Raw genomic sequence first — 24,321 nt, 5'->3', positions numbered from 1 at the left:
CGCGCACGCACACACACACACACACACACACACAAAGCAGAGAAGAAGATGGAGAGGAGAATGAAGATGATGAGGAAGAGAAAGGGAGAGGAAGGATTGTTGCTCAATGTTAGAGAATTTGTCAAACATGCTTGAGACTCTGCACTAGTTAAAAAAAACAAACAAACAACAACAACAACAAAAACAGAAGAAAACTACTGCTCAGGGTTCATGACTTCATTGCTTCATTTAGTCAAAGACAAACTCATAGAAATCAAAGTCCTGATGACCAGATCGCAGATCTGTGGTAGTTTCATGAAGAGGCCAGTAAGTCCACCTTGCCTGTTCATCTGTCTTGTTCCTTCATCAGCTTACAGTAAGCAACAAACATTCATGTTACTTTGCCTGTGATGTATGGTGTACTTAGACATGGAGAGCTGGAGCCAGGTCTCATGGTTCACACATAGAATCCCAGCACCTGTGAGGTTGAGGCAGGAGGATTAGGAGCCCCACTTAGGCTACACGGTGAGTTCACTGCCAGCCAGGGCTACAGGAGACCCTATGAAAGGAGAGGGGGTTAGGGGAGCATAGGTTGGTGATATAGTCCTTGCCTGACATGCTTGAAATCCTTGATTTGATTTCCCTATATGGCAAAACAATGAAGAAATAGACAGGGCTGGGAATGTAGCCTGATGGCAGAACATTTCCCTAGCACGTGCAAGGTCTGGGTTTAATACTTAGCGCCACAAGGAGTAGGGAAAAACCAAGGTAGAGGGGCTAGCCAAACAATACAGAAAAGTCATCAAAGGTTATATTTTATTATTTAAGCACAACAAAAACAATCTACTTAACAGAGAAATATAGTGGAAATAACTCTTCAAAGCCAATAGAACCCTTACTCTGTACTGGTGACAGGGGTTGGTAGTGTGGAAGTGGGTGGGGTCTGGTATAGGAAATAAATAAGAAAGGCCTGTGAGCTGCATTCCTGGATAGGAGAACATGCTTAATATGTTAGTTGAGTTATGTAATTCCGGTGACACCCATTTTAATGGACATGTATACAGACTGATCTGATCAGTTCCTACAGGGTTTGGGTGGCCAAACTAAGGTGACTGGGTGTTACTCTATGGCCACTGTGGGCCCTGAATGGTTTTATGGTAAGTGAATGGCAAACAGATTAACTGCAGTTCCTAAAGTCTTGTCACCATTTATCTGTCTCAAGATAGGCTTGTAAAAGATTGGTAGCTTTGTCGGCTTTCTTCTCGGAGGCAAGCTCCCATCTTGTTTCTCTGTTAAATTTACTCATGTGTGGAAGAGAGTTAGCTTTGACGGTGTCTATTGGGAAGATGTAGACACAAGTCTGGTAAGTCCATTGTAAGCTATCTATGGACCTGAGTCAGAGCTCAGCAATGCACACACGCTCTGGTCTGAGTGGGGTCGAGGGAGGCCTCCAGGAGGAAGTAGGTAAGAGGAAGCTAGTTTTCTGAAAGAAGTGAGCAATCAGACAGGAAGCTGGAACTTGGTGAAATATGAACTCTGGGGTGTAATACAACCAATTGAAGTTTATCCCTGACCAGCTTACAAGTAAGTGAGACTCAGACTATGGTTATTTTATTTGGCTTTGACAGTTTCTAGGGGTAACCCCTAATCTACTCTTCTAACTGCTGGCCTGGCTACCTCCCCAATGGTGCACCCTAAGCACTTGGCTGCTTCTCCTGGCCGTGGGCTCATGGTCCATCTCCTCTCATGGAGGCTTCCTCCCCTCCTTTCATTCTTCCTCTTCTCCCCTGGTTTCTCCTCCTTCCTCTCTCTTCTCCACCCTCAACTAAGTAACTTAAAACCCACCTACCTCTAATCCCTCCCTCTGGTAATTGGCTGTAGTCAATTTTATTTAACCAGTCATTTTAAATCAAGGAACAGGGTTTGCACAATAAAAGCATGTAATCCTGAAAATTCGCACAGAGTTTAGCATACGCTTAATTTCTATAAATATCATGTGATGTTGCTTGATAGTGCTCGTCAACCCAGCATGTGTAACCCAGGCTGTCCTTTACACATTTTACAATTTGCCAGCTGTTTGTTTGTTTGGTTTGGTTTGGCTGTTTGAGACAAGGTTTCTCTGTGTAGCCTTGGCTATTCTGGAACTTGCTCTGTAGACCAGGCTTACCTCAAACTCAGAGATCCAAAAACCTTTACCTCCAAGCATTGGGATACAATCCGTGCACACAACCCCGACCCCCGACCCTCCCCCCCCCGCCCCGCCCCAGCCAGTCATTTCATTTTAATGAATTACTTAGGTCACTCCCTAACTCACTGTGTTGACTTTGAACTCCCCACCTTCCTGCCTCAGTCTCTAGAGTGCTGAGATGACCTAATGCCCTCCCACATCGTAAGTCAAGTTCTTTACCAACACAGCTAGTCTTCAGTTCCTTCCACTCATTTTAGTCACGGATTTGTCTATTTTTCTTTTTACTTCTATGCCCTCTTGGCTGTTAGCTTGGCGGCCAGGTAGGTACAAATGGCAGTGACAATCGGAAAAAAAAATGTTTTATCGCTTTAAATTTACTACAGAATGCAGAAACAAACTAAGAATCTCTATTACTAGCAGGCCTGGTGAAGCCTGGGACAAAAGCAAAGAAGGGAGTCTGGACATTCGGCAACGCCCCTTGCCTGGGTTGGCAAGGCAACTGCTACTAGTCAGCCAATCGGTGGGATACTCACCTGCGGGGGCGGGGACTCTCCAGGAGCCAATGGGAGATCGGGCCGATGGTTCCGCAGGCCAATGGGTTGGGCCACGGGGCGGGCTTTTTGATGAAGGGCCGGCGGTGGGAAAGATGGCGGCGGCTTCGAGACCCTCCTGGTGGCAGCGGTGGCGGCGGCGCGCGTGGGCTCGGGACGGGGCCAAGCTTTTGCTCTTTCTCCTTCTGTTGGGGTCTGGGCCCGGGCCGCGACATGTCAGGGCGGGTCAAGCGGTGGAGTACTTGAAACGGGAGCACTCGCTGTCGAAGCCCTACCAGGGTGAGGCGCCCGGGGCGAGGTGGTCGTGCAGGGAGGGCTTGGGGACCGAGCCGGGACTGAGCTCGAGGACGCAGCCCCCGGTGGGAGGGGGCGCCCCGAGGATCTCCGCTCCTTTGAAGAGCCACAGGTCCGAAGGACAAGGGTCCGCCCCCCACCCCCGCCCCTTTCCGAGCGCTAGAAGTTTCTAGTAGGTCTAGGTAGGGCTCTCAGCTGTCACTAGTGTCAGGCTCGAAGGAAGAGGTGTTTGGAGTTGGACAGAAATATGAGGACAGAGAACTGAGATAAATGAGGGATGGTTGAGGACCATTAGCGATGAGCCGGTGTCGGGATAGAGCGGTGGCTGCTCTGGATAGAAAGCAAGAACCCGGGTAGAACTCGGTCGGACTGAGAAAGGAGAGGGAAAAAAAAAAAAGTCTGTTTGCTGGTTAGAACACCTGCTCCTTCCCAGGCCGCGAGCCCTGATGATGAAAGAGGCTGGTTAGCATTGCTCTCTTCAGGGATTTCTAGGTCTCTAAGCACAGCTCCGTGTCAGAAAATTGACACAGGTGTCTACAAAGAAGAGAAATTAATGCTGTTATAGCTTAATACAAGTTTGTTTTTCTCGCAGAGCTGTGGATAGGGGGTGCAGGAAACAAAAACTGCAGAAAGCAGTTTGAATTTTTGTTACTAAGATGTCATTTCTGTTACTAAGATGTCATTATTTCACTGGTTGGTTGTAGTACCTCCTTAGTGTTGGTCCCTGCTGATACTATGGGTTAGTCTGGTTTTTCACCCTGGAGATACTTATACTTAGTCTAAGGGATTTGAGGATAATCAGCTTCACACTTGAAAGATTGATTTTATTTTATTTTTAAATTTTTATTTATTTATTTATTTATTTATTTTGGTTTTTCAAGACAGGGTTTCTCTGTGTAGCCTTGGCTGTCCTGGAACTCACTCTGTAGACCAGGCTGGCCTCAAACTCAGAAATCCACTTGCCTCTGCCTCCCAAGTGCTGGGGTTAAAGCCATCACTGCCCGGCCTGAAAGATTGATTTTAAAAGAATATGTTTAAACTCATAGGCTTTTGAGACTATATCTCTTTTAATATAAATGACAAATTTTTGTCCTTTCATAGTGCTAAAGTCCACCCACACATACAGATCTCAACTACGGTTACTGTGCCATGTGTAAATGACAGCTCTGAGGTCGGTTGGATTCTTCAGCTGAAGAATTTAGCTGCAGGAAGTTTGGTGAGATGTCAGGTCCCTGTGGTCCAGGAGCCTGAGGCAGAATATTGAGACTCCCATTCAGAAAGAAAAAGAAAAACATTAATTCATGTATTCATTAATAATACTAAAGGAAAAACAATGGCTCTAGTCTTTGTAGGATCTGGCTTTGTGAACCAATTGATAAAGACTATGGGCTGATTCTCCCCTCCCCATAGGTGTGGGAACAAGCAGTTCTTCGCTATGGAACCTGATGGGCAACGCCATGGTGATGACGCAGTACATCCGCCTCACTCCAGATATGCAAAGTAAACAGGGTGCCTTGTGGAACCGGGTGGTAAGAGGCTTCCTGTGTTAGGACCCTCAGTGTCCTAAAAATGCTCAGAGTGACTTTGACATGACTTCATCATATCGTTTTTTCCCAGTGTTCATCTTCTAAAGATAGTGAAAGTCTTTAGAGAGCTGGAGAGATGGCTCAGTAGTTAAGAGCACTGTCTGCTCTTCCAGAGGACCTGAGTTCAATTCCCAGTACCCACATGGCAGTTCACAACTGTCTATAACTCAGACATTCAGCTCCCTCACACAACACACATGCAGGCAGAACACCAATGCACATAAAGTTAAAAATAAATACATCATTAAAAAGAAACAAAGTCTTTAGTTTACAGATAAAGGTGAACTTCATAATACAGGAGTCAGATATTTCTCTATTGCCCTATTAGAACAAATAACTCATTTTCTCACTAACTTAGAGCAAATAATTCATTTTATCTGTAACCTGACATACCACACTTTGGGATTTAGTAGCTTAAGTCTTATTTAATTACTTTGTTAAACAGAAAACTTTTGGCTTTTTGCTGTTATTGTATGTTTGTCTCTTTAGCATGTAACCCAGGTTGTCCTTGAATTTGATACTAGCCCAGGCTACCCCCAAACCTAAGATCCTTCTGCCTCAACCTCTGTACTCTGGATATGGTGCTATGTATCTGTAATTCAAATTACTTGGGGGGAGGAGGTAAGGTAGAGGAATCAGTTAAGCCCAGAAATTGAGTCGCAGCCTGGGCAACATGTGGGGCAGTGATGCTTGATAATTATGTAAATATAACAAAACGTCCAGAAGTGTGTTTATCCCAGACGTAATCCTAGTGGCCTCTCTGTGTCAGTCTAGAGTTTGTTTCTGCTTTAGTATGAAAGTCACTTTGAGCCATTATAGATATTTTGCTTGTCCTCTGGACCTCCTCTAGCTACCTCTTCTTCCTGGAGGTGTGGTGGCAGGAGGGAGCACCTGGGGCTGCTGCACTGTGGCTCGTGCAGGTGTGCCCTGGCCGGGCACAGCCAGGTCACTGTCAGGGATGACTTTGGCATCCTTGGTGTTTGGACTCCTTACACTTTCATGGTTTTTCTCATTAGCTGTAGATGCTCCAAGCGGGTCTCATAGGAGAGAACTGTTTCTATCCAAGAGTTGTAAAGGAGCAGAGGGGCGGGAGCCATCTACACAGGCCGACCTCGAAACCTAGGCTGTAGTACTGAGCCCCGTGTGGGTCGTGGTAGAAGATGTAAGAATCAGTTGACGCACCGATCTAAGTTCAGCTTGAAGAGGCCTGGGCAGATCTCCTGTAACACCTGCTTGACTTACTTATCCATCTGCGTTGTCAGAATATGGCCAGATGGTGGGCATGAAAAGACTTTGTGTAAAGTTTGCTACAGTGGGTATGGAAATAGAGGCTGTTCTCAGACCTGCTCTCAGTTTCACCGATGGGTTCTGGTGGGTTATTGAATTATACAAGGCTTAATACCTTAATATAAGAGTCTTTGGCACCTATATTCTCGACAGAATGAACCAAGGACCTATTTTAAGATACACAGTTTGAACAAGTGGCTCTCAGGTTTGACTGTCCACTAGAGCTGATGTGTGGGTTCTACCCCAGGATGCTGATTTAATTAGGGTAGGGCACAATTTGGTTATTGGGTTTCTTCTTTTCTTTTCCTTGCCTTCTCTTTCTTTCTTTCTTGGGAGCAATTTGGTCATCATATTCCCCTTTCTTTGTTCTTTGTTTTTGTTTTTGGTTCTTTTGCAACAGGCTTTCTCCGTGTAGCCATGGCTGTCCTAGAACTCGTTCTGTAGAGACCAGGCTGGCCTTGAACTCAGAGATTCTGCCTGCCCCTGCCTCCCTAGTGCTGATATTAAACACGTGATCCACCCCCACTGATTCGGCTATTGGGATTTCAAACTTGCAGCGAAGTTTCAGAGCCATTCTTAAAAATCACCATGATCAAAACTGCATTGTGATGCCCAAGGCCAAGAATTAGCTACAATTACCTGCTTATTCATCGTGGGCTTCTCTGGTCCTGCCCTTTTTGCAGGGCTATTGTACTACCTGCTGGCTACAGGACAGCTTTCTATTTGTCCTGAAAGCTAAATGTCACAGCAGAGAGATAACTCAACAGAGAAGACAGAATAGAGCAGACTGTTGGAGACACCAGGGCTCCCTGCAGAGTAGGAACGCATCCACCCCCTCACTGTGGCTCTGTACTCCTAACACCAGTTCTTTTGGATGATGGCCCAGAAATTAAAAACGAAAAACCGAACATGATGAAGCACTGTGTTGCTCAAGGCCCAGAACAATCTACTTGGAAAGCCTTTGGCAGAACCCAGCCAAACCCGGCTGAACCCTTCCCTTCTTTCTTCACAGCAGATTTTAACTAGAAGTCTCCCGAGACCAAATACTGTACTCAACCTGGTTTCTCCTGGAAACACTACAACTGTGTCACACACTTAGCCAGCCTCTCCCCGAATCACTCTTTCTTTCTTTCTTTCTTTCTTTCTTTCTTTCTTTCTTTCTTTCTTTCTTTCTTTCTTTCTTTCTGTTTGGTTTTTCAAGACAGGGTTTCTCTGTATAGCCCTGGCTGTCCTGGAACTCACTTTGTAGACCAGGCTGGCCTCAAACTCAGAAATCCGCCTGCCTCTGCCTCCCAAGTGCTGGGATTGAAGGCGTGCGCCACAACTCTGGCCCCCGCCTCCCTTTTTATGAGGTTTTGGCACACAATTACAAAACTCAGAAGGAGATAGCATCTGCCTCTGGCACATTTATGCTTCCTAGCCATGGGCACAAAGGTTTGGGGGACGGTAACTTACTCTACTATCTGTTCTCTTGGGAACTCAGGCTTGCCCCTCAGCTTGGCTGAATTCCAGCTTTAGCTAATTAGAGCTCTTCAATAACATCTGCTAATTATCCCTGGAAACCTCTGTGTGGGACTTAGCTTTTTTTATTTTTATTTTTTTTAAGTGAATGAGGTTTTGACTTTTCTTGGAAGCCCAACTTTTTAGAGTCTGTTAGAAGAATAACTTTTTTTAAAACTTTATTTATTTGTCCATTTATTTTATGTAAGTACACTGTAGTTGTCTTCAGACAGCTAGAAGAGGGTGTCAGATCTCATTAGGATGGTTGTGAGCCACCATGTGGTTGCTGGGATTTGAACTCAGGACCTTTGGAAGAGCAGTCAGTGCTCTTAACTGCTGAGCCATCTCTCCAGCCCTCAGAAGAATAATTTGAAGTTGTAAACAAGTATTAAGTCAATCTTCTTTATCCAGTTGCGCTTCTAGGTAGATGGAGGATCACGGCAAATTTATGTGACTCTTCCAGCTTTAGTGTACTCTCCTCTGTTTCTGCTGGAAGACGTGAAGATAATCACGTGGTTTGTCCGTCTCTGTTACAGAGTGCCTTAATCAGTCTATTTAGGGTTTTTGTTGTTGTTGTTTTTTAAAGATTTGTTTATTTATATGGGTACACTGTAGCTGTCTTCAGACATACCAGAAGAGGGCATTGGATCCCTTTACAGATGGTTGTGAGCCACCATGTGGTTGCTGGGAGTTGAACTCAGGACCTCTGGAAGAGCAGTCAGTGCTCTTAACTGCTGACCCATCTCTCCAGCCTGTCTGTTTAGTTTTTTTGACAGAAGTACTTTCCAAGTCTTATATTTCATTTTAACTTCTAGTCTGTTAGCAAAGCTGTTTTCCGAGTCTGTAGATGGCTGGTGAGGGCTTTATGGATGTCTGGTTTCATGCTCCTGTCTTACGCTGCTGTCTTCTTCACATTAGCCATGTTTCCTGAAAGACTGGGAACTGCAGGTGCACTTCAAGATTCACGGCCAAGGGAAGAAGAACCTGCACGGAGACGGCTTGGCAATCTGGTACACAAAGGACCGAATGCAGCCAGGTATTAGGGATCCTGGGTTGCTTCTACATGGGTGTAGCAGGCCTGTTTATTCCTGTGCCCTCTTCTTGAGACGGGCCCTTCCTTCTAGTTTTCCCTCTCCCTTGATGCCTGTGAATGAATATTAACCTACTGTAGAATGGGGTCTGAGTCCTAAGCAGTCTGAACTTAGCTCATCCTCAGATGGGTCCTTGCTTGTTGGTTCCTCCTGAGTTTTCCTGTGAAGCCTGGCCACTGACTGACTGAATGCACTCTCTCCTGAATACTGGAGGCTGGTGTGCTAGTTTCTTCTTATACATGCTTACGATCTCAGCATGCACGAGCCAAGAGAGAATACTCTTGTTGTTCTTGCTGCTGTTGGAGCTGGTGCTCCAAATGGATGGCGGGCTGAACCTGATTTGACCTGGTCTCTTGCAACAAGAAGTAGAACTTGGGAATTCAGTTCTCTCTTGGGGGCATAATCGTCACCAAGTGTTTGTGAAGCAGAATTCTGTAGGTAGGGGAGCCTTAGCAACCAGTTTGGAATAGGGTGTTACTATAGTACAAACAAGGTTACAGTGGCCTTCCCTCTTTTCCTGCCTTTAGCAGCAAACTTCTACAGCTGTTCATGGGCCAAGGTGTAGGTCATATACTTTGTTGGGTGCTTTTATGTGTGTGTGCTCATCTTCGGAAATACCTGGGGCCATTTGAATATCACCCTGTCCTCTGCCATGAAAGATCTCTCCCTTTGTCCATTCTTGGCTATATGTCGTTGTTCATCATCTGTTCTTTCTCTCTAGGGCCTGTGTTTGGAAACATGGACAAATTTGTGGGGCTGGGAGTGTTTGTAGACACCTATCCCAATGAGGAGAAGCAGCACGAGGTAATGGCGAGTGTCAGAGCTTAGGGCAGCTGCACTGATCACAGCCCTCCCCCAGGAGCAGAGCACAGGAGGGAGCAGGAGAGACAGGGAGGGCCCATTGTTGACTTCAAAAGATAGTGCCCTCGGCAGCTTTCTTCTCTTTCTTCTCTCTCTCTCTTCTCTCTCTTCTCTCTCTCTCTCTCTCTCTCTCTCTCTCTCTCTCTCTCTTTCTCTCTCTCTCTGTCTCTCTCTCTCTGTCTCTCTCTCTCTCTTTTTCTTTCTTTACTTGGAGGGAACTGCCTGTGATCCCAGCAGTTGTTAAGGAATAGCTGTTAGTCACACTAGGTGCTCTCCTATAGTGCCAGCAGGGTTCTCATTCATTTCTATAAGGCAGCTTCTGGAATTGAGGCCAAAGCAAGAGGAAAGATGGGTGGTCCAGACTTTAACCATCACTGTGAACTCTCTCCTGCCACTTGCCCTCCATTTCTAGCATCTTTATCTTCTCTGGCAGCAGTTTTCATCACTTATAAGAAAGGGTTAAGTAAATAGAAGTTGATTAGACTGCTGCACTTATTTATAATAATAAGGTCTCGCTATGTAACCCAAGCTGGCCTGGAGTTACCTGAGATCTTTATCCTCAGCTTTCTGAGTCCTGGGATTACAAATGGTGCCACCATATCTGACTCAGATCTAAGCATCTTGGTGGAACCTAGTGTCTGGACGGTGCAGAGACATTAAGTGCCTCTGAGGGTTCTTCAGAACTTGCTTATACTGGCCCAGGACTGTATCCTCTTCTGTGGCACTGCCGTGAGACGGTAGAGAACTGCTGACAAGCTGTTCATGGATACCCTTCAGAAGGCAGGGTTGGGAGTGGGGATGGAGATTACTTACTCCCCCCAAAGATGTATCAGGAACACATGTAAAACGTGGCAGTGACTACGGTGTACCACACTCAGGTGTAACAGTCAGAATCTCCCAAGGTCATTTTAGAGGAGCTGGAAAGGGAGACCTGGGTTAGATGACTAACCTTCTCTGTGCTCTGTAGAATGGAGATTGCTGGAGACTCTGGGGCTCTTTAGAAGATACAGTAGACTCATCTGTCCTTGAAGGGACAGCAGTAGTGGTGGCTGCAGAACTTTCCTCCAGGACAAGACATTTACATTGAGGTTTGCAAGATAAGGAGCCAGTGGTCCATGATGAGGGAGAGCATGTACTAAGGCATTCTGGGAGGGGACAGCGAGGATAAGGAAGTAGAGAGCTTCAGATAGAAAGGAAGGCCAGCGCCTTGTCATGTTCTGCATCGCATGAGCTGCACTGTTTCTGTTCCTTCTCTTCCCTCTTAGGCACACTAGTCACGATGAATCTATGTGCCCCAGTGGTTGTTAGTTGGGCTGTTAGACATTCACAGTGTTACTCCTCTTTCCCTGTGAATGAACAGACTAGAGAAGCTGTGTTGTTCAAGGTAGCAGCTTTTGTCGGGTCTCCCTGTCCTGAAGCTCACCATTGTGGTGCTAGACCTCCAGCCATCCACTGCTTTCCTGCCCATTGATTTCTTTCTTGAGAGAAGAGATGGTAGGTGTTTTCATATGTGGGATTTCAGTTCTTTGAGCTTCTGTTGAGTCCAGAGAATGTAGAAAATTGTCATCTTCTCCATACCCAACCAACTGGGGCTGTCTCAGAAGATAAAATCAAATGTATGTTGTCAGTGGTGTGGTTTACTTTGCTTACTCACACAAGGGTGCAGGCATTGGTCCAAGTTTATTATTTACTTGTAGCAACTCTTTGTTGCAACTGTTACCATCCTTGCCCTATGAGTAAGACTCTGAAGAGCAGAAGAAAGGCTGCAGAACTTACTTGGTCACATAGGTCATAGGTCTGACTCCAGAATCTCTGCGATTTTGGCTTCTTAGATTTGGTAACAAAAGCAGAAATGACAAAAAGAAGCACAGGGAAACTGGTCTTCACCAAAGGAAGAACCTGGGGCTGGAGGGATGGCTCAGCAGTTAAAAGCACCCGGCCTTCTTGTAGAGTTTCAGTTCCCAGTACCCACATGGTAGCTCATAACTGTCCATAGCTCTACTTCTGCAGCCTCCATGCCCTCTTCTGACATCTGTTGGTGTGCATGTGGTGCACAGACATGCATGCAGGAAAAACACACAGACACCTAAAATAAATGTCCTGTTTTTCTTTTTTGGTTTTTCAAGACAGGGTTTCTATGCGTAGCCCTGGCTGTCCTGGAACTTGCTTTTTTAGACCATGTTGGCTTCCAACTCAGAGATCTGCCTGCCTCTGCCTCTCAAGCACTGAGATTAAAGGCGTACACCACTGTGCTCAGCTCTCAAAATATTTTTTAAAAGTAATAACTTGGGCTGGAGAGATGGCTCAGTGGTTAAGAGCACCGACTGCTCTTCTGAAGGTCCTGAGTTCAAATCCCAGCAACCACATGGTGGCTCACAACCACCCATAATGAGATCTGATGCCCTCTTCTGGTGCATCTGAAGACAGCTACAGATTCTTGTGGGGATGTAAAATGATACAGTTGGAAAGCGGGCTAAAGATAGAGATACTCTAATCCGGTGAATCCCCTTGCGTGTGTGTAGCCAAGAGAAATAATAGTATCTACGAAAAGGCTTGTGCACAGATGGTCATAGCAGTCAAAACGTTGATAACACCTTGTGTCCAGCAGCTGGAATATTGGGTGATAAAATAAGTATTGCTATGGGTCACAAGAGTCTTGCTTATCTTGTGAGCTCTTTCCTATGAAATATGGTCAGATTTACAGAGACAAGGTAGAGAGAGTTGTCCAGGGCTGGGGCTCTCAAGTAGGGAGGGTGAAAGTGACTGCCAGTGGGCATGGAGTTATGGAGTGGTTAAAAATGTTCTGACCTTATGATAATCATCACCTTAATTAGCACTTACCTGAACCCACTATGGGTGGGTCAAGTGTTCCATGGATGATGTCTCTGTGTCACTGTTGATGTAGATGTGGTTGAAAGATGAGTCCATAGCCCTTTGACCCTAGGAACCCATCCACTGAAGATCATATTTCTTTCTCCTGTGAACCCAGATGTCGGTGAACACTTCGGAGAACTTGGTAGCATCCTTGGAGCACAGATGTTTTTGTTCAGTTGAAACCAGAGTCTAGTGGCAAGAGACTTCCTGGAATGACAACACGGAAGAGCAAAGCTGTTGGCAGGCTGAGCTGTCTTTTTGTCTGTGACGTGTTTGAGCCTCACACATGGGAAGGAGAGGCAGCCAGGAGTAAGACCACCATCTAGGGAAATCTTTTTCAAAAGAACTTTGACTTCTTAAGTTTTCATGTTTTAACGCTTAGATGTGACACTTTTTTTTTTTAAGTTTCTTAAATGATGATGTTCCAGTATATAAACATTATTTAGGGGCCTGGAAGTACCCCTTTTTCCACAACCTTTGAGAAACTGAGAGCTGAGGTCAGAGTCACCTTGTAGGAGGCCAATGGGGTTTGGTGCTGACAGAGTCGTGTGTCTCAGCTTTGATTATTGCCTGCTCTGAGGAGTATGGATTCTGCTTAGATACTCGGGTGTCCTTTCTGTTCCTGCACGAAGGGCTAGCTGAAGAGCGTTGTAGGGCCAGTGGCATTGAGGGCCTATGTGCACAGCTCAAGAGGAGGCTGCCTCCTATGAGCACCTAGCAGAGGAGTCATTTGTTCTGTTGCTACAGAAAATCCAGAGCAGGGAAGAAGGCAAATCTGTATAGGCATCTTTCTACAAATGAAAAGGTCGCATCATATAGCAGCTGTCTAAAGACATAGTTACAAAGCTGGGAGCTGGGATCTGATGGACGTCAGATCCAGATAAATCATTATTTTGATAAAAGTTTCAAATTTATAGATTGGTAATCTATTAGAGAGTTCTAGAATATACCCTACTGATACTACCCAGGCTGGTATCAAACTTCTGGTCCTAGGTATTCTTCCTGCCTCAGCCTCTTGAGGAGCTGGGATTACAGTCATGTACCACTTTGCCCCCAGCCTGTGTCCTTTATATGCCCCGGGCATGCACACACTTGCTCACACGTGAGCATTTTCTTCTCAACTAGCTAAGAGTAATTGTTGAACTTTGCCTCCTTAACCCCAAATGCACATGTGTTTTTCCTAAAACAGCAAGAACTATTCCCAGCATAGTGGTCAAAAAACAGAGGAGTTAAAAATGGTGAGCCCGCTGCTACTAGTCTTCAGGTTCCACGTTGGTATCCTTAATGCTCCTTGATGTGTTTTTAGCAGAAGAAAACCCAAGGAACATATATTCATTCTCATTCTCATTCTCTCTCTCTCTCTCTCTCTCTTACTTACTTTGTGTATGGGGTGGAGTGCATGCATGTAGAGATCAGAGGACAACTTGCTAGAGTTGGTTTTCTCCTTCCACCCTCTGGGTCCCAGGGCTCAAACTCTGGTTGTCAGGCTTGGCAGCAAGGCCCTTTCCCCATTGAGCCATCTCGCTGCCCTCTCTTAGTCTTTAATTTGGAGCCACTTTGCAGTCTGTCTTTGTGCTTTAGAGTTCCTGCTTAGGTATGCTGTTTACATACCTGACTTTTCCTTTAAAAAAAGTATGCTTTAAACTTTGGCTTATTTAAAATAGACAGGATCTTACTTTGTATCCTGGTCTGTAACTGTAGCAGTCCTGGGAGCATAGGTACCCACTATACTTGCTGAGACTTCCTTTAGGATGACAGACAGACTGGTCACACACTGTGATTCTGTCAGGGCTCTGGAGAGAACCACTTGGTTTCAGACCTTAAGTACATTCCTGAATACCAGTGTTCTCTCTCACGAGATTTCTTGCCTGTGAAGTGAGGACACTGGCTCACAGGTGGCTCGACTGTTAAAGGTGCCTGTCACCAAGTGAGTTTGATCTCCAGGACCCAAAAGGTGAAAGGAGAGAACCGGCTCCCTCAAGCTGTCCCCTGACCTCTCCCTGCTAAATAAGTAAATGAAGTGAGTTAGCAAGGAAGATGGTGGTGCTGGCTCACAGGCCTGAGAGCACTGAAGGCATGTCCCCTTAACGACTGCTGCTATTCACCCGTAGGTAGATGCCAGCGTGGCAGTAGCTGCTGTGCGCCTCCTCTCCCCACCCCTTTCTTCACATCTAGCGTTAGGCACACAGCTTGGCAGTTTGTAGCAGGCTTAGGTTGGGAAGCACTGCCCCAGAAGAGGGGCTCCCTTGTGCTAGTTGGTGAACTCAGGAGCGCTGGGACCAGAGGGATTCCCGGCCAAGGTTCTGAACAGAGAAGTGACGTTTCCCAGGTGCTAAGTGTAGTCAAGTGTGTTTTATTTTAGGAAGTTATATACTTAACCTTTTGGTGTTACAGTATTAAAGATGACCTTTTCATTGTATTTTAATATATTTAAAATGCATTTTTTTTTAAAAAGGAACAGACTGCACCTATTAATTCCCAAATGTTTCTAGACATTTTTCTGGTCTATGTCAGCCAAGGAAATTATTCTCCTGAATCATGCATGTTTGGCTTTGAACAATATATAATGTAAAAATTCATTAATGCAGCTATTGACTTTTGTTGACGTCCTCCTGAATGCTAGTCACGATGCCAAGTGGTCCACCCTCCTCATCTTCCCATAGTTAATCCCATGAACTCTACACCTCACTCACGTATCCCAATAAGGATATGACATAGAGGTCGCACAGCGCAAAGGCATGCAGCTGCAGGTAGTGTAGGATAATGAGGACCCAGCCTCGGCTTCCAGAGACCCTCTGTGCTCCTGTCTGTTAGGCATCAACACTATGTGCTTTGGACCTGTAGAATTTTAAAATCCACAACTCCAGAAGTTCATGAGAATCTTTTTTGGTTGGAGAGACAAGGTGTCAATTAGCTGATGCTAGCCCGGAGTTTACTATGTAACCAAGGATGGCAAGGATGGCTGTGGACTTATAGGCATGTGCAGTCATGCTGTTTTGTGTTTTTTTTGTTTTTTGGTTTTTTTTTTTTGGTTTTTTTCGAGACAGGGTTTCTCTGTGTAGTCCTGGCTGTCCTGGAACTCATTTTGTGTAGACCAGGCTGGCTCCGAACTCAGAAATCCGCCTGCCTCTGCCTCCCGAGTGCTGGGATTAAAGGCATGCGCCACCACGCTCGGCCATGCTCAGTTTTATGTGGAACTGAGCATTTGACCCAAGGCCGTGTGCATGCCAGGCAAGCATCCTACCATCTAAGCTACACTCCAGCTCCCTTACCACCATCTCTCTCTCTCTCTCTCTCTCTCTCTCTCTGAGGCTAAGTGAAAGAAGTTGATTTAGTAAGAAAAGGGAGCAAACGCCCAAGAGTGGGAGGGGTCCCAAGAGTGGGAGGGGTCCATGGAAGAATCCTGAGTATCTTGTTAATGAGTGAATGTTGCTGAGGGTCATTTAAAAATCTATGGCTCCAGCCTGGCGGTGGTGGCGCATGCCTTTAATCCCAGCACTTGGGAGGAAGAGGCAGGATTTCTGAGTTCGAGGCCAGCCTGCTCTACAAAGTGAGTTCCTGGACAGTCAGGGCTATACAGAGAAACCCTGTCTCGAAAAAACAAAAAAACAAAAAACAAAACAAAACAAAAAACCCAACTATGGCCCTAATGGTGCAAGGTTTGGAAACTTTTCCTGTGCTATACACAGTATTCACAGGCAGGAATTCCATATTTTGGGGACTCTGAATTGGGAATGAAATGCCCACCTTGCTGTAGTGTTAGCTGCTGAAGCCACAGGTGGTAGGTTCTGGTGTTTAATTCTGATGGCATGTCTCAGTCTTCCTGGGGCTGGGGACGTAATTCAGTTAAGAGTGTTTCCATAGCACACAGGAAACCCTAGATTTGACCCCTAGCATGTCGTGGACCTGGCAGTGGCAGAAACTTCCCAGCACTGGGGAAGTGCAGTAGAGAAACTCAGTCATCCTGGGATACACAGAGTCTGGTGACATCCAGGGCTACATAAATGTCTCAGAAAAACAAAACCAAGGATGAACCCCTGAGCCCCATTCTAGATTGCTGGGAAATTCCGTGACTGGGGTATCATGTACACAGATGAGAGCCTTCTCCAGGGTGACTTGGGTTGAGCTCCCCCTGGCTTTTGCTGGGTGACTAGATGTCTCACTAGCCTTAGGAAGAGTTGGGATGACAGCCTTCTCCAGGGTGACTTGGGCTGAGCTCCCCCTGGCTTTTGCTGGGTGACNAGATGTCTCACTAGCCTTAGGAAGAGTTGGGTACCCTTGCCTAAGGATTGCTGTCCCAGGCATTCTAAAATTCTAAGTTAATTTTGTGATTAGAAGTGATGAATAAAGCAAATCTTGGGGTCATCAGAGCACCTTAGGGCATTTTTTAATCCCTTCCTTTCCTTAATTGTTCACTGAAGTTACAAGCTTTCTCAGAATTCATTTCTGAGAATTACTTAATAACATGCTGGCAATTACCTTGTCCTCAATGGCAGTTGCATAAGGGTAATGTTATGGTGGCTTAATCATCCACTGATGGACTACATGCTCCTCGGGGTCCCATCATAGCACATACGTTATGCTGGGGTTCACAAGATCTGGGGGCTCCCTACCTCAGTACCCTGGTCCCTGAGGCTGACGTGTTCTGCCTTGCCTCGCACCAGCCTCTCCTTACATCAGACTGTGTGCTGGACTCCCTCTGACTGCCTGGGCCCTGCCCTGAGCACAGTCCTCTCACCGTCTGCTAGCGCCTCCTTTTTCAGCAGAGCAGTTAGCTGGACCCCAGCATTTCACACAGTCCTGACTCAGCTTGGTTGGCTTTCCTAAGAAGGAGAGGGCTGCATGCTTTGGGACCCCCCTCAGGATCTGGGCTGAGCTGAGCATGCGGCTTCCTCTCAGAGTTGAGAGCTGTGGAGATTTGCTGAGGCAAAGCTGAAGTGCCTGGAGCCCAATGACTTTCTAATCTTGTGTTGCTGCGCTCCCACGGAGCTTCACCCTGCCCCATGTTGTAGGTCAGTGACAACAGTTATTTGGGATGTATGTCCATGAGGCTCAATTAGAGGGCAAATGATCCCTTTGGATTAGAGTTAATTTTATGGTCTCGTACAGTAGGGTTTTTGTCTTCTGGGCAAGACCTGTATCCTGAGACCTGAGTATAAGACTTCTCAAACTTGGAAGAGTTCACTTTTTTGTTGTTTTTGTTTTTGTTTGGTCTCTTTTTCTCCTGTGCTATAGACATACAGTGGTCTAGGAGACTTAACCCAGCTGTGTTTGGGTAATGCAAGATGGTTTGTTTCACAAAGCTGCTAAAAGCCCCAGGTCCCTTCCATGGGGTAGAGAAGAGAGGCCTTTGAAGTAGGCTCCTTTAAGAGTCTGATAGCCAGACAGCCTCACAGCGGTGGTGTGCGGCACCTGCAGGCACTTTGCATATACTGTGAGAGCTTCAGGAGCTTGCTGGGTGCCCTTTGTGGACCCTAAATTTCTGTTTGAGGATTTTAGTTGCTAACTCATCCGACACAGCAGGGTCCTAGCTCTCTCCAAAGGCTGTCTCTTTCTGACTTGGTCTCCTGTGTTCTGTGTCCTGTCTTGTTTTTGTAATAACCCGCTGGACCCGCTCAGGCCCAGAAGAGGCGCTATTCTCCAGGAGTCCAGGTATCAGTTGGTCGGCTCTTGACCCGCCATGCTCGTCCCTTAGTCTCACCATCCACCTGACATTTCTTGCCACTTAGAGTCTGTTGTCTCAGGAGTTCCGAGTCTCTGGTCTTGACTGCATTTCCACCTTGCATGTTGACTGTCTGGAACAGTGTGGAGCTTGTCCAAGGAGCGCATGCCTCGTCTCCCCTCCCCTTCATCACTCTGCCCCTCTGCAGTGATTCGCACTGGGATCATTCTGGAATGGCTAGCTCACCAGTTTTGAGGAGGAGTTTGCTTGTATAGATCCGCTGGAGAGAAAGCAACTAAGTAGTGGGAACCCAAGTAGGCGACATGGGACCTTGCTCTCTCACTGTTGGTGCCCGTGGGGGCGTTACGTGTGGGTGGGCTGGAAGTCTTGACTAGGAACAGTGATTTAGGCTAGAGAAGCCCCCAGAGCCTGTCCCAGCAGTGCTTTCTGGATTCATTTAGCATCAAGTACTGGCAGGATTTTAGGGTCAGAAAGGAGCTATCCAGACTGGAAGGAATCCCTGACCACTCAAAACAGGTATTTTTGAGAATGCCTGCTGTGTGCCAAACACTTCACTTGGGCAGAGGATAGGGCTGAAGTGGAGACCTGGGAGATGGTTTTCCTTTTTAAGTGGCAGCTGGGGAGAAAGATGCCTATCCACGAGGAGGAGACTCTTGGTGTGCAGTACCAGTGATTGCTGGGAGAAGTGGAGTGACCCCCAGTGTCTTGCAGGGCCACTTCAGGTCTACCTTGGGTCTGCAGAGTTCCTAACATCCAGTGTGGAGCCCATGCTCCCTGAGTCCATGCCCCCTGTGCATGCTCATCTGTATGTGAGTCCTGCTGGGGTGGGCTGCTTACGATGAGGCAGGGGGCTCAGTTCCTCTCACTGTGGTGCAGACGTGGCTGAGAGTCTTCCTTCCTGTCTGTTTTTCCCTCCCTGTGTTCCAGCGGGTATTCCCCTACATCTCAGCCATGGTGAACAATGGCTCCCTCAGCTATGATCACGAGCGGGATGGGCGGCCTACGGAGCTGGGTGGCTGCACAGCCATTGTCCGAAATATCCGTTATGACACTTTCCTCGTGATTCGCTATGTCAAGAGGCATCTGACGGTGAGTCCTGTCTTGGAGCAGCTGGTGGTCTGCACCGCCTCTGCTCCTGTGGCCTGACCCTGATACTCTTTGTCTTATTCCAGATAATGATGGATATTGATGGCAAACATGAGTGGAGGGACTGCATTGAGATGCCCGGGGTCCGGCTCCCCCGGGGCTATTACTTCGGCACTTCCTCCATCACTGGGGATCTCTCTGGTACTGTACTGCTCCTTCTCTCTGTGCCTCAGTTGACCCCTTTGGTCAGGACCCCAGGCTTAGTGAGGCCCCCTCAAAGGACAGCTAGAGAGCTATGGGAAGCCACTCAGATGGTTTCAGAATGCTGCACATTCTTGTCTAGATCTGTAAAAGTTTCAATCCAGGCTCCTTTGGGACAGTTGTAGCCAGGAGCTACCTAAGCATTGAGTGTGTGTGCCTTGTCTGGGCAGCTCTTCTGGCCTGTGCCTTTTGCCCGTACTTACTGCTGTGCCCCACCATCCCCTCCTAACCAACCCCAGTCTCTCTCCCTCTTTGTTCAGACATTTGAATGAAGCTTGCGGACAAGTTTGCTCACCATCTGCCTCCTCCTCCTGAGCTGCACTTGGTACTGTAAATGTCTACTGTGCCATCTGCATGCTGTAGAGCGCCTTGCCCTGGCTCTCTTCTGAGCAGCAGTATCTGCTCCTGTGCACAGTGCACTGTCTCTGCCTTTCTTTGACTGGTCTGCAGTTCATCTCATCAGCACCGGGGTTCCTACCTTCCTTGGTTCACATGCCAAGGCCATACTTAGTTTTGGCCTGGGCAGCCAATTTTTAAAAATATCTATGAACTTCTAACCTATAGAAGCATATAGTTTAATTGTCATGAATGTTGGCGTGTTTGTTGGTTTCTTTGCATCTTGGTCTTGCTTTGTACCCAGACCTGACCTAGTGACGTGGCCGCCTCAACCTTGTCCTTGCTGGGATCATAGGCGCACACCACCACACCCAGCATAATTGCTTTCTTTTTCTTTCTTTAAATTCAAGGACTTGTTGCTCTCATCTGTTCCAGGCTCTGATGTCCTCACACTGTAGAGCATTGCCTAGGGTTAGTTCTGAAAGGAAGGAAGGACAAAGGCAAGAGGAAGGAAAAGGTGGAAGCCAAGGCAGGAGGGTCTTTGAGTTTGAGGCCAGCATGGTCTATATAATGAGTTCCAGGACAGCCTGGGCTATATAGACCTGCCTAAAGGAAGGAAAAAAAGAGAGATGAGCTGACTAGGCCAGAGTGAACTACGGGGTGACACCTGTCTCAAAAAAGAAATGAAGGAAAGAAAGGGAAGGTCAGTTTTCTGCATAGCTTCTTTGATTTTTTTTTTGGGGGGGGTGTTGGCTTTTCGAGACAGGGTTTCTCTGTGTAGCCCTGGCTGTCCTGGAACTCACTTTGTAGACCAGGCTGGCCCCGAACTCAGAAATCCACCTGCCTCTGCCTCCCAAGTGCTGGGATTAAAGGCGTGTGCCACCACGCCCGGCTTCTTTGATGTTTTATTTGTTTCTTTGCTTTACTTTGTTTTGTGATAGGGTCTATATAGCCCAGGCTGGCCTAGAACTTGCTGTGTAGCCAAGGCTAGCATTGAACCTCAGGTTCTTTCTGCCTCGGCCTCCCACGTGCTGAGATTACATGCATGATACTATGCCTGGCCTGCCCTTGCTTTTTATCCTGTCCTGTAGTTTAAACTTAGTTCCAACAGCACAAACATTTTCAAGACAAAGATGAAGTGAAGACTGTAGCAGAACAAGGAGCTGTGGATGTGCCCTGATAACAAAAATCAGAAATCCAGGCCTCTGGCAACAGCTAGCCTCGAAGGAAATAAGTCCGTCCCCGCCGAAGGGAGCAGAGCTTCATCAAGAGTTAGCCGACGCCTGCGGCAAGAAACTTTGCAAGCCTAGGCCTGAAGGCCATTCAGTCTCAGCACTCAGGAGACAGGGCAGGGGATCTGTGAGTTCTAGAACAACAAGGGCTACATAAGAAGACCCTGTCTCAAACAAAAGTTTAAAAAGCCCAAACCCAACTGAACAAGAACATAAACTTTAAAAAAGAGAAATTGGGCAGAGGGACTCGTGCCTATAATTCCAGCATTAACAAGACTGAGACTAGAAAGTCACAGGTTTGAGGCCAGCAGTCTGTGCTACCTAGTGAGAACCTGTCTCATAAAACCAACCAAACAAGGAGAGACATAGGCCTGGATATGGTACTCAGCACATGGAATCCCAGTACTCAGAAGGTTGAAGCAGGAGGATCATCAGTTCAAGGCCAACCTGTGCTGCACTGTAAAACTGTGTGTTACATACTTGTACTTACACACTAGAGGACGAGAATTCGGGATCTCCTGTCTAGTAACATTGGGAAAATCAGCTCAGAATTCCAGGGAGCTACAAAGACATAGAGTCGGGAAGCACAGCATCTTCTGTGCGTTTTGTCTTGGCCTGACTGACCACGACCCATTAACCAGATGCTATGTGCATGCGTGTGTATGCATGTGCACGTGTGCTCATGCTCCACCATGAGGAAGCTACAGTGTGCTGTATCCCCTCTCACTATTAAAAGATCTTGGGTTTAATTATCTTTCAGTTTCTAAGGTTTTAGATGTTTATGTACACGTGTGTGCAGGTGCCTGCATAGGTCAGAAGAGGATGTCAAATCCCCTGGAGCATGAGCTATAGATGTTTCTGAGTCATGTGATATATGCTGGGAACTGAACTCTGGCCCTCAGCAAACGTTCTTAACCACTGAGCTATCTATCTCCCTAGCCCTAATTATTTTCAGTATTACATAAGTAATGCATAGTTACCAGTAAAATACATAGAATAGATCCAATTCCTTATTCTTTTAGATGAGAAAAGTACGAAGCTTTAATGAAAGTTTGGTTTTTGCTGCTGCTGCTGCTTTTGAGATTGCTATATTACCCTGGCTGGCCTGAGTCTGGCCTGTGTTTAAGTTAGCCTTGAATTTGTACCAGTTTTCCTGTCTCTGTAGCTCAAGTGCTAGAATTACAGGCATGTGCCACCACACTTGGCTTCTTTCTTTTTCAATTAAGTGCTGATATCTCAGGCATGCACCATCACATGACACTTGCACTGACATATGTCATTTCCTTAGCTCATACTCACTGTCCCTGTCCCGTCTCCTTGCTGTCCTGCAGCTCTTCCCTCCCCCAGATTGTCCTCCCTTTGCATTTGTCTTGTGTATTTAAGTCTGCATTCGGCATAGGAGAGAAAGCATACTGTATTTGTGCCCCCACTACCACGCCTTGGTTCCACCTCCCTTCTCCTGTTAGTCTCCATGCTCCCCTGAAAAGTCTTCTTCCTGTCACTGCTGTCAGTCAAGAGAGAGGCTTGTATCAGAGGCTTGAAGCAAGATGCAAACTCCAGAAGCCCTTGTTGAGGGCAATGGAGTAATCCTCCGTTCTCCCTCCTTTAGATAACCATGATGTCATTTCCCTCAAGTTGTTTGAGCTGACTGGAGTGAGGACCCCAGAAGAAGAAAAGCTACATCGAGATGTATTCCTGCCCTCGGTGGACAATCTGAAGCTGCCAGAGAGTGAGTGTGGGATTCTGAGAAATGGCCCGTGCTTAGAGAGGAGGTTGCAGTGTCGTGGAGTCTGGGGTGACAGATACCTGCAGCTCTCAGGCCCTTCTGTGCTCCTGTGAGGCACAAGGAATGCCTGCACTACCTCCCCATCTGTCCTGTTACAGGCAAAGCAGCAGCAACAGCAGGCGGACGGCTGCTTCATTTTTCAATAGAGCCACCTAGAATGGGGGAGGTCGGGGATCTGGTTCCTCAGAAGTGGGTGTCAGAAACTGGGGACTGGACACCCTGTTGATCCACTGTAGGGTAGGCTCTATATTCCTCACTGTTGTTTTACTTCCTCAGTGACAGTACCACCAACGCCCCTGAGTGGCCTGGCCCTCTTCCTTATTGTCTTCTTCTCCTTGGTGTTTTCCGTATTTGCCATTGTCATCGGGATCATACTCTACAACAAATGGCAAGACCAGAGCCGGAAACGCTTCTACTGAGCCCGCTGCCATCAGTCCCTCTACGGTGTTTACCATAAGGTGTGGGTCTGAGCATACAGCCTGGCGAGTCGGCCCGTTGTTCTGTCACTGGAGATTTGAATGCTAGGAGCCTGCATCCTCATGGTCATCCACAGGAACATCTCACTGGCCCAGGATACCACCACAGGGCCGAGCAGCTGTGGTATGCCTTTCCCTGGAGTCCTTCCATTTCCGAGTGCAGAGACATGGAGAAATATCTACTGTGATGCCTAAATTACACAATTGGGCAGATAGCCCAAGCGTGGACTACACACAGTAGGCCTTCCATTGCATTTTAGAATTCCCAAATAGGAAACCAGAACCGGTACAATCTGGAGACCCACTTACTAGTCTTTGCTTTGCCCATGCCTCTTTCTACTTCAGGAGCTCCTTGGCAATCTGGATGGAGACTTCTTTCTCACCCGCCTGTCTCCCTCCACTCACTGTCCTCTTTATATGCATCCTTAGCTAGGAAAGAAGTTTGCTGCTCTCATTAGGTGGACCTGGGGCTTCCTGCAGCCTCTCATTGCTTCAGCCTCTTCTCTGCTGGGTGGATCCTGTTTCTGACTGTGGCTGTGTCTTCTGCTTTCCTCATCAAAGGAAACCTTCAGGCCTTTGGATGGTTTGGCTAAAAGTTGTTACAACTCAAGAGAAGCTCGGAGGAGTTGACAGATGCTGTGAGGTTAACTCTGGAATCATCCAGGTCCAGGTGTGCCTCAGAGAGCAGTGTTGGCTGCGTTTGACCACGTGTGGAGTCGTCTGGACCTGCTGGAGCCTGCTTAGTCGCATGTGTTGTGTTTGTCCTGATTCTTGGGATTCTGCTCTGAGTGTTGGAAGTGATAAGCAGCTTTCTTCTTACTCCCTGGACTTGGCCATGCCCCCAAATGCTTGGCCTCTTACTGAGAAGAAACAGTTGGTGATCTGTTACACATCTCTGAGAGTGAAAGCCCTTCATCCTCTGTGCCTGGAAAAGTTGTGGTCCTGGAGCAGCAGCACAGCTTGAGTGCCCTTGTGTGTCACCTGTTACACTGCCTTATTCCACAAGGGCCACATGCTGCTCACCTATCTGCCCTGTGGTTAAATTGGTTACAGGCTAGTCTCCCTGGAGGGCCTGGCACAGTTCTCTGTAGCCCGAGGAAAAGGCTTCATAAAGTAGCTAATGAAACCACTCATGAGTTCTGGCTCAGTGGCCTTCTTGTAGTGTGGGCTTGGTTGGGGGCTCCAGCCTTTTTCCTGAGCCTCAGGTGTGTCTGCTCTCATCCTGCCCCTCCTGGATGGTTGGGAAAATC

The 24,321-nt window shown here is 47.0% G+C and overlaps 1 protein-coding gene across 4 annotated transcripts; it reads left to right on the top strand.

Annotated features, from left to right (window-relative positions):
- Positions 1 to 2,766: 2,766 nt before the first annotated feature.
- On the top strand, positions 2,767 to 24,204 carry Lman2l (lectin, mannose binding 2 like). 4 transcript variants are annotated; one of them, XR_003836887.1, is made up of 10 exons: positions 2,783 to 2,997; positions 4,423 to 4,541; positions 8,304 to 8,421; positions 9,198 to 9,280; positions 17,831 to 17,863; positions 18,822 to 18,983; positions 19,067 to 19,181; positions 22,419 to 22,538; positions 22,872 to 23,195; positions 23,633 to 24,200. XR_003836887.1 is itself a non-coding variant. In XM_029478240.1 (9 exons), exons 1-9 carry the CDS (start codon positions 2,814 to 2,816, stop codon positions 23,012 to 23,014), a joined length of 1,077 nt encoding a protein of 358 aa, XP_029334100.1. In that variant the 5' UTR covers positions 2,782 to 2,813; the 3' UTR covers positions 23,015 to 24,204. The 4 variants fall into 4 exon arrangements, 3 of the variants coding, with proteins under 3 accessions (XP_021021035.1, XP_029334100.1, XP_021021424.1); XM_029478240.1 differs by having other exon boundaries at positions 2,782 to 2,997; positions 22,872 to 24,204; XM_021165376.1 differs by lacking the exon at positions 17,831 to 17,863 and having other exon boundaries at positions 2,767 to 2,997; positions 22,872 to 24,204.
- The last annotated feature ends 117 nt before the right edge of the window (positions 24,205 to 24,321 follow it).

Source organism: Mus caroli, chromosome 1 (assembly GCF_900094665.2).
Source record: "Mus caroli chromosome 1, CAROLI_EIJ_v1.1, whole genome shotgun sequence".
In the NCBI taxonomy this organism is placed as follows: domain Eukaryota; kingdom Metazoa; phylum Chordata; class Mammalia; order Rodentia; family Muridae; genus Mus; species Mus caroli.
The sequence above is the reverse complement of the archived record's forward strand: the minus strand, read 5'-3'. Positions and strand labels throughout refer to the sequence as shown.

Excerpts from the sequence above, each read along its gene's own strand:
- Lman2l (XM_029478240.1), top strand. The coding sequence starts at position 2,814 with ATGGCGGCGGCTTCGAGACCCTCCTGGTGGCAGCGGTGGCGGCGGCGC. Across the intron at positions 8,422-9,197 it reads AAAGGACCGAATGCAGCCAG|GGCCTGTGTTTGGAAACATG; the intron begins GTATTAGGGATC and ends CTTTCTCTCTAG. Across the intron at positions 18,984-19,066 it reads ATGTCAAGAGGCATCTGACG|ATAATGATGGATATTGATGG; the intron begins GTGAGTCCTGTC and ends GTCTTATTCCAG.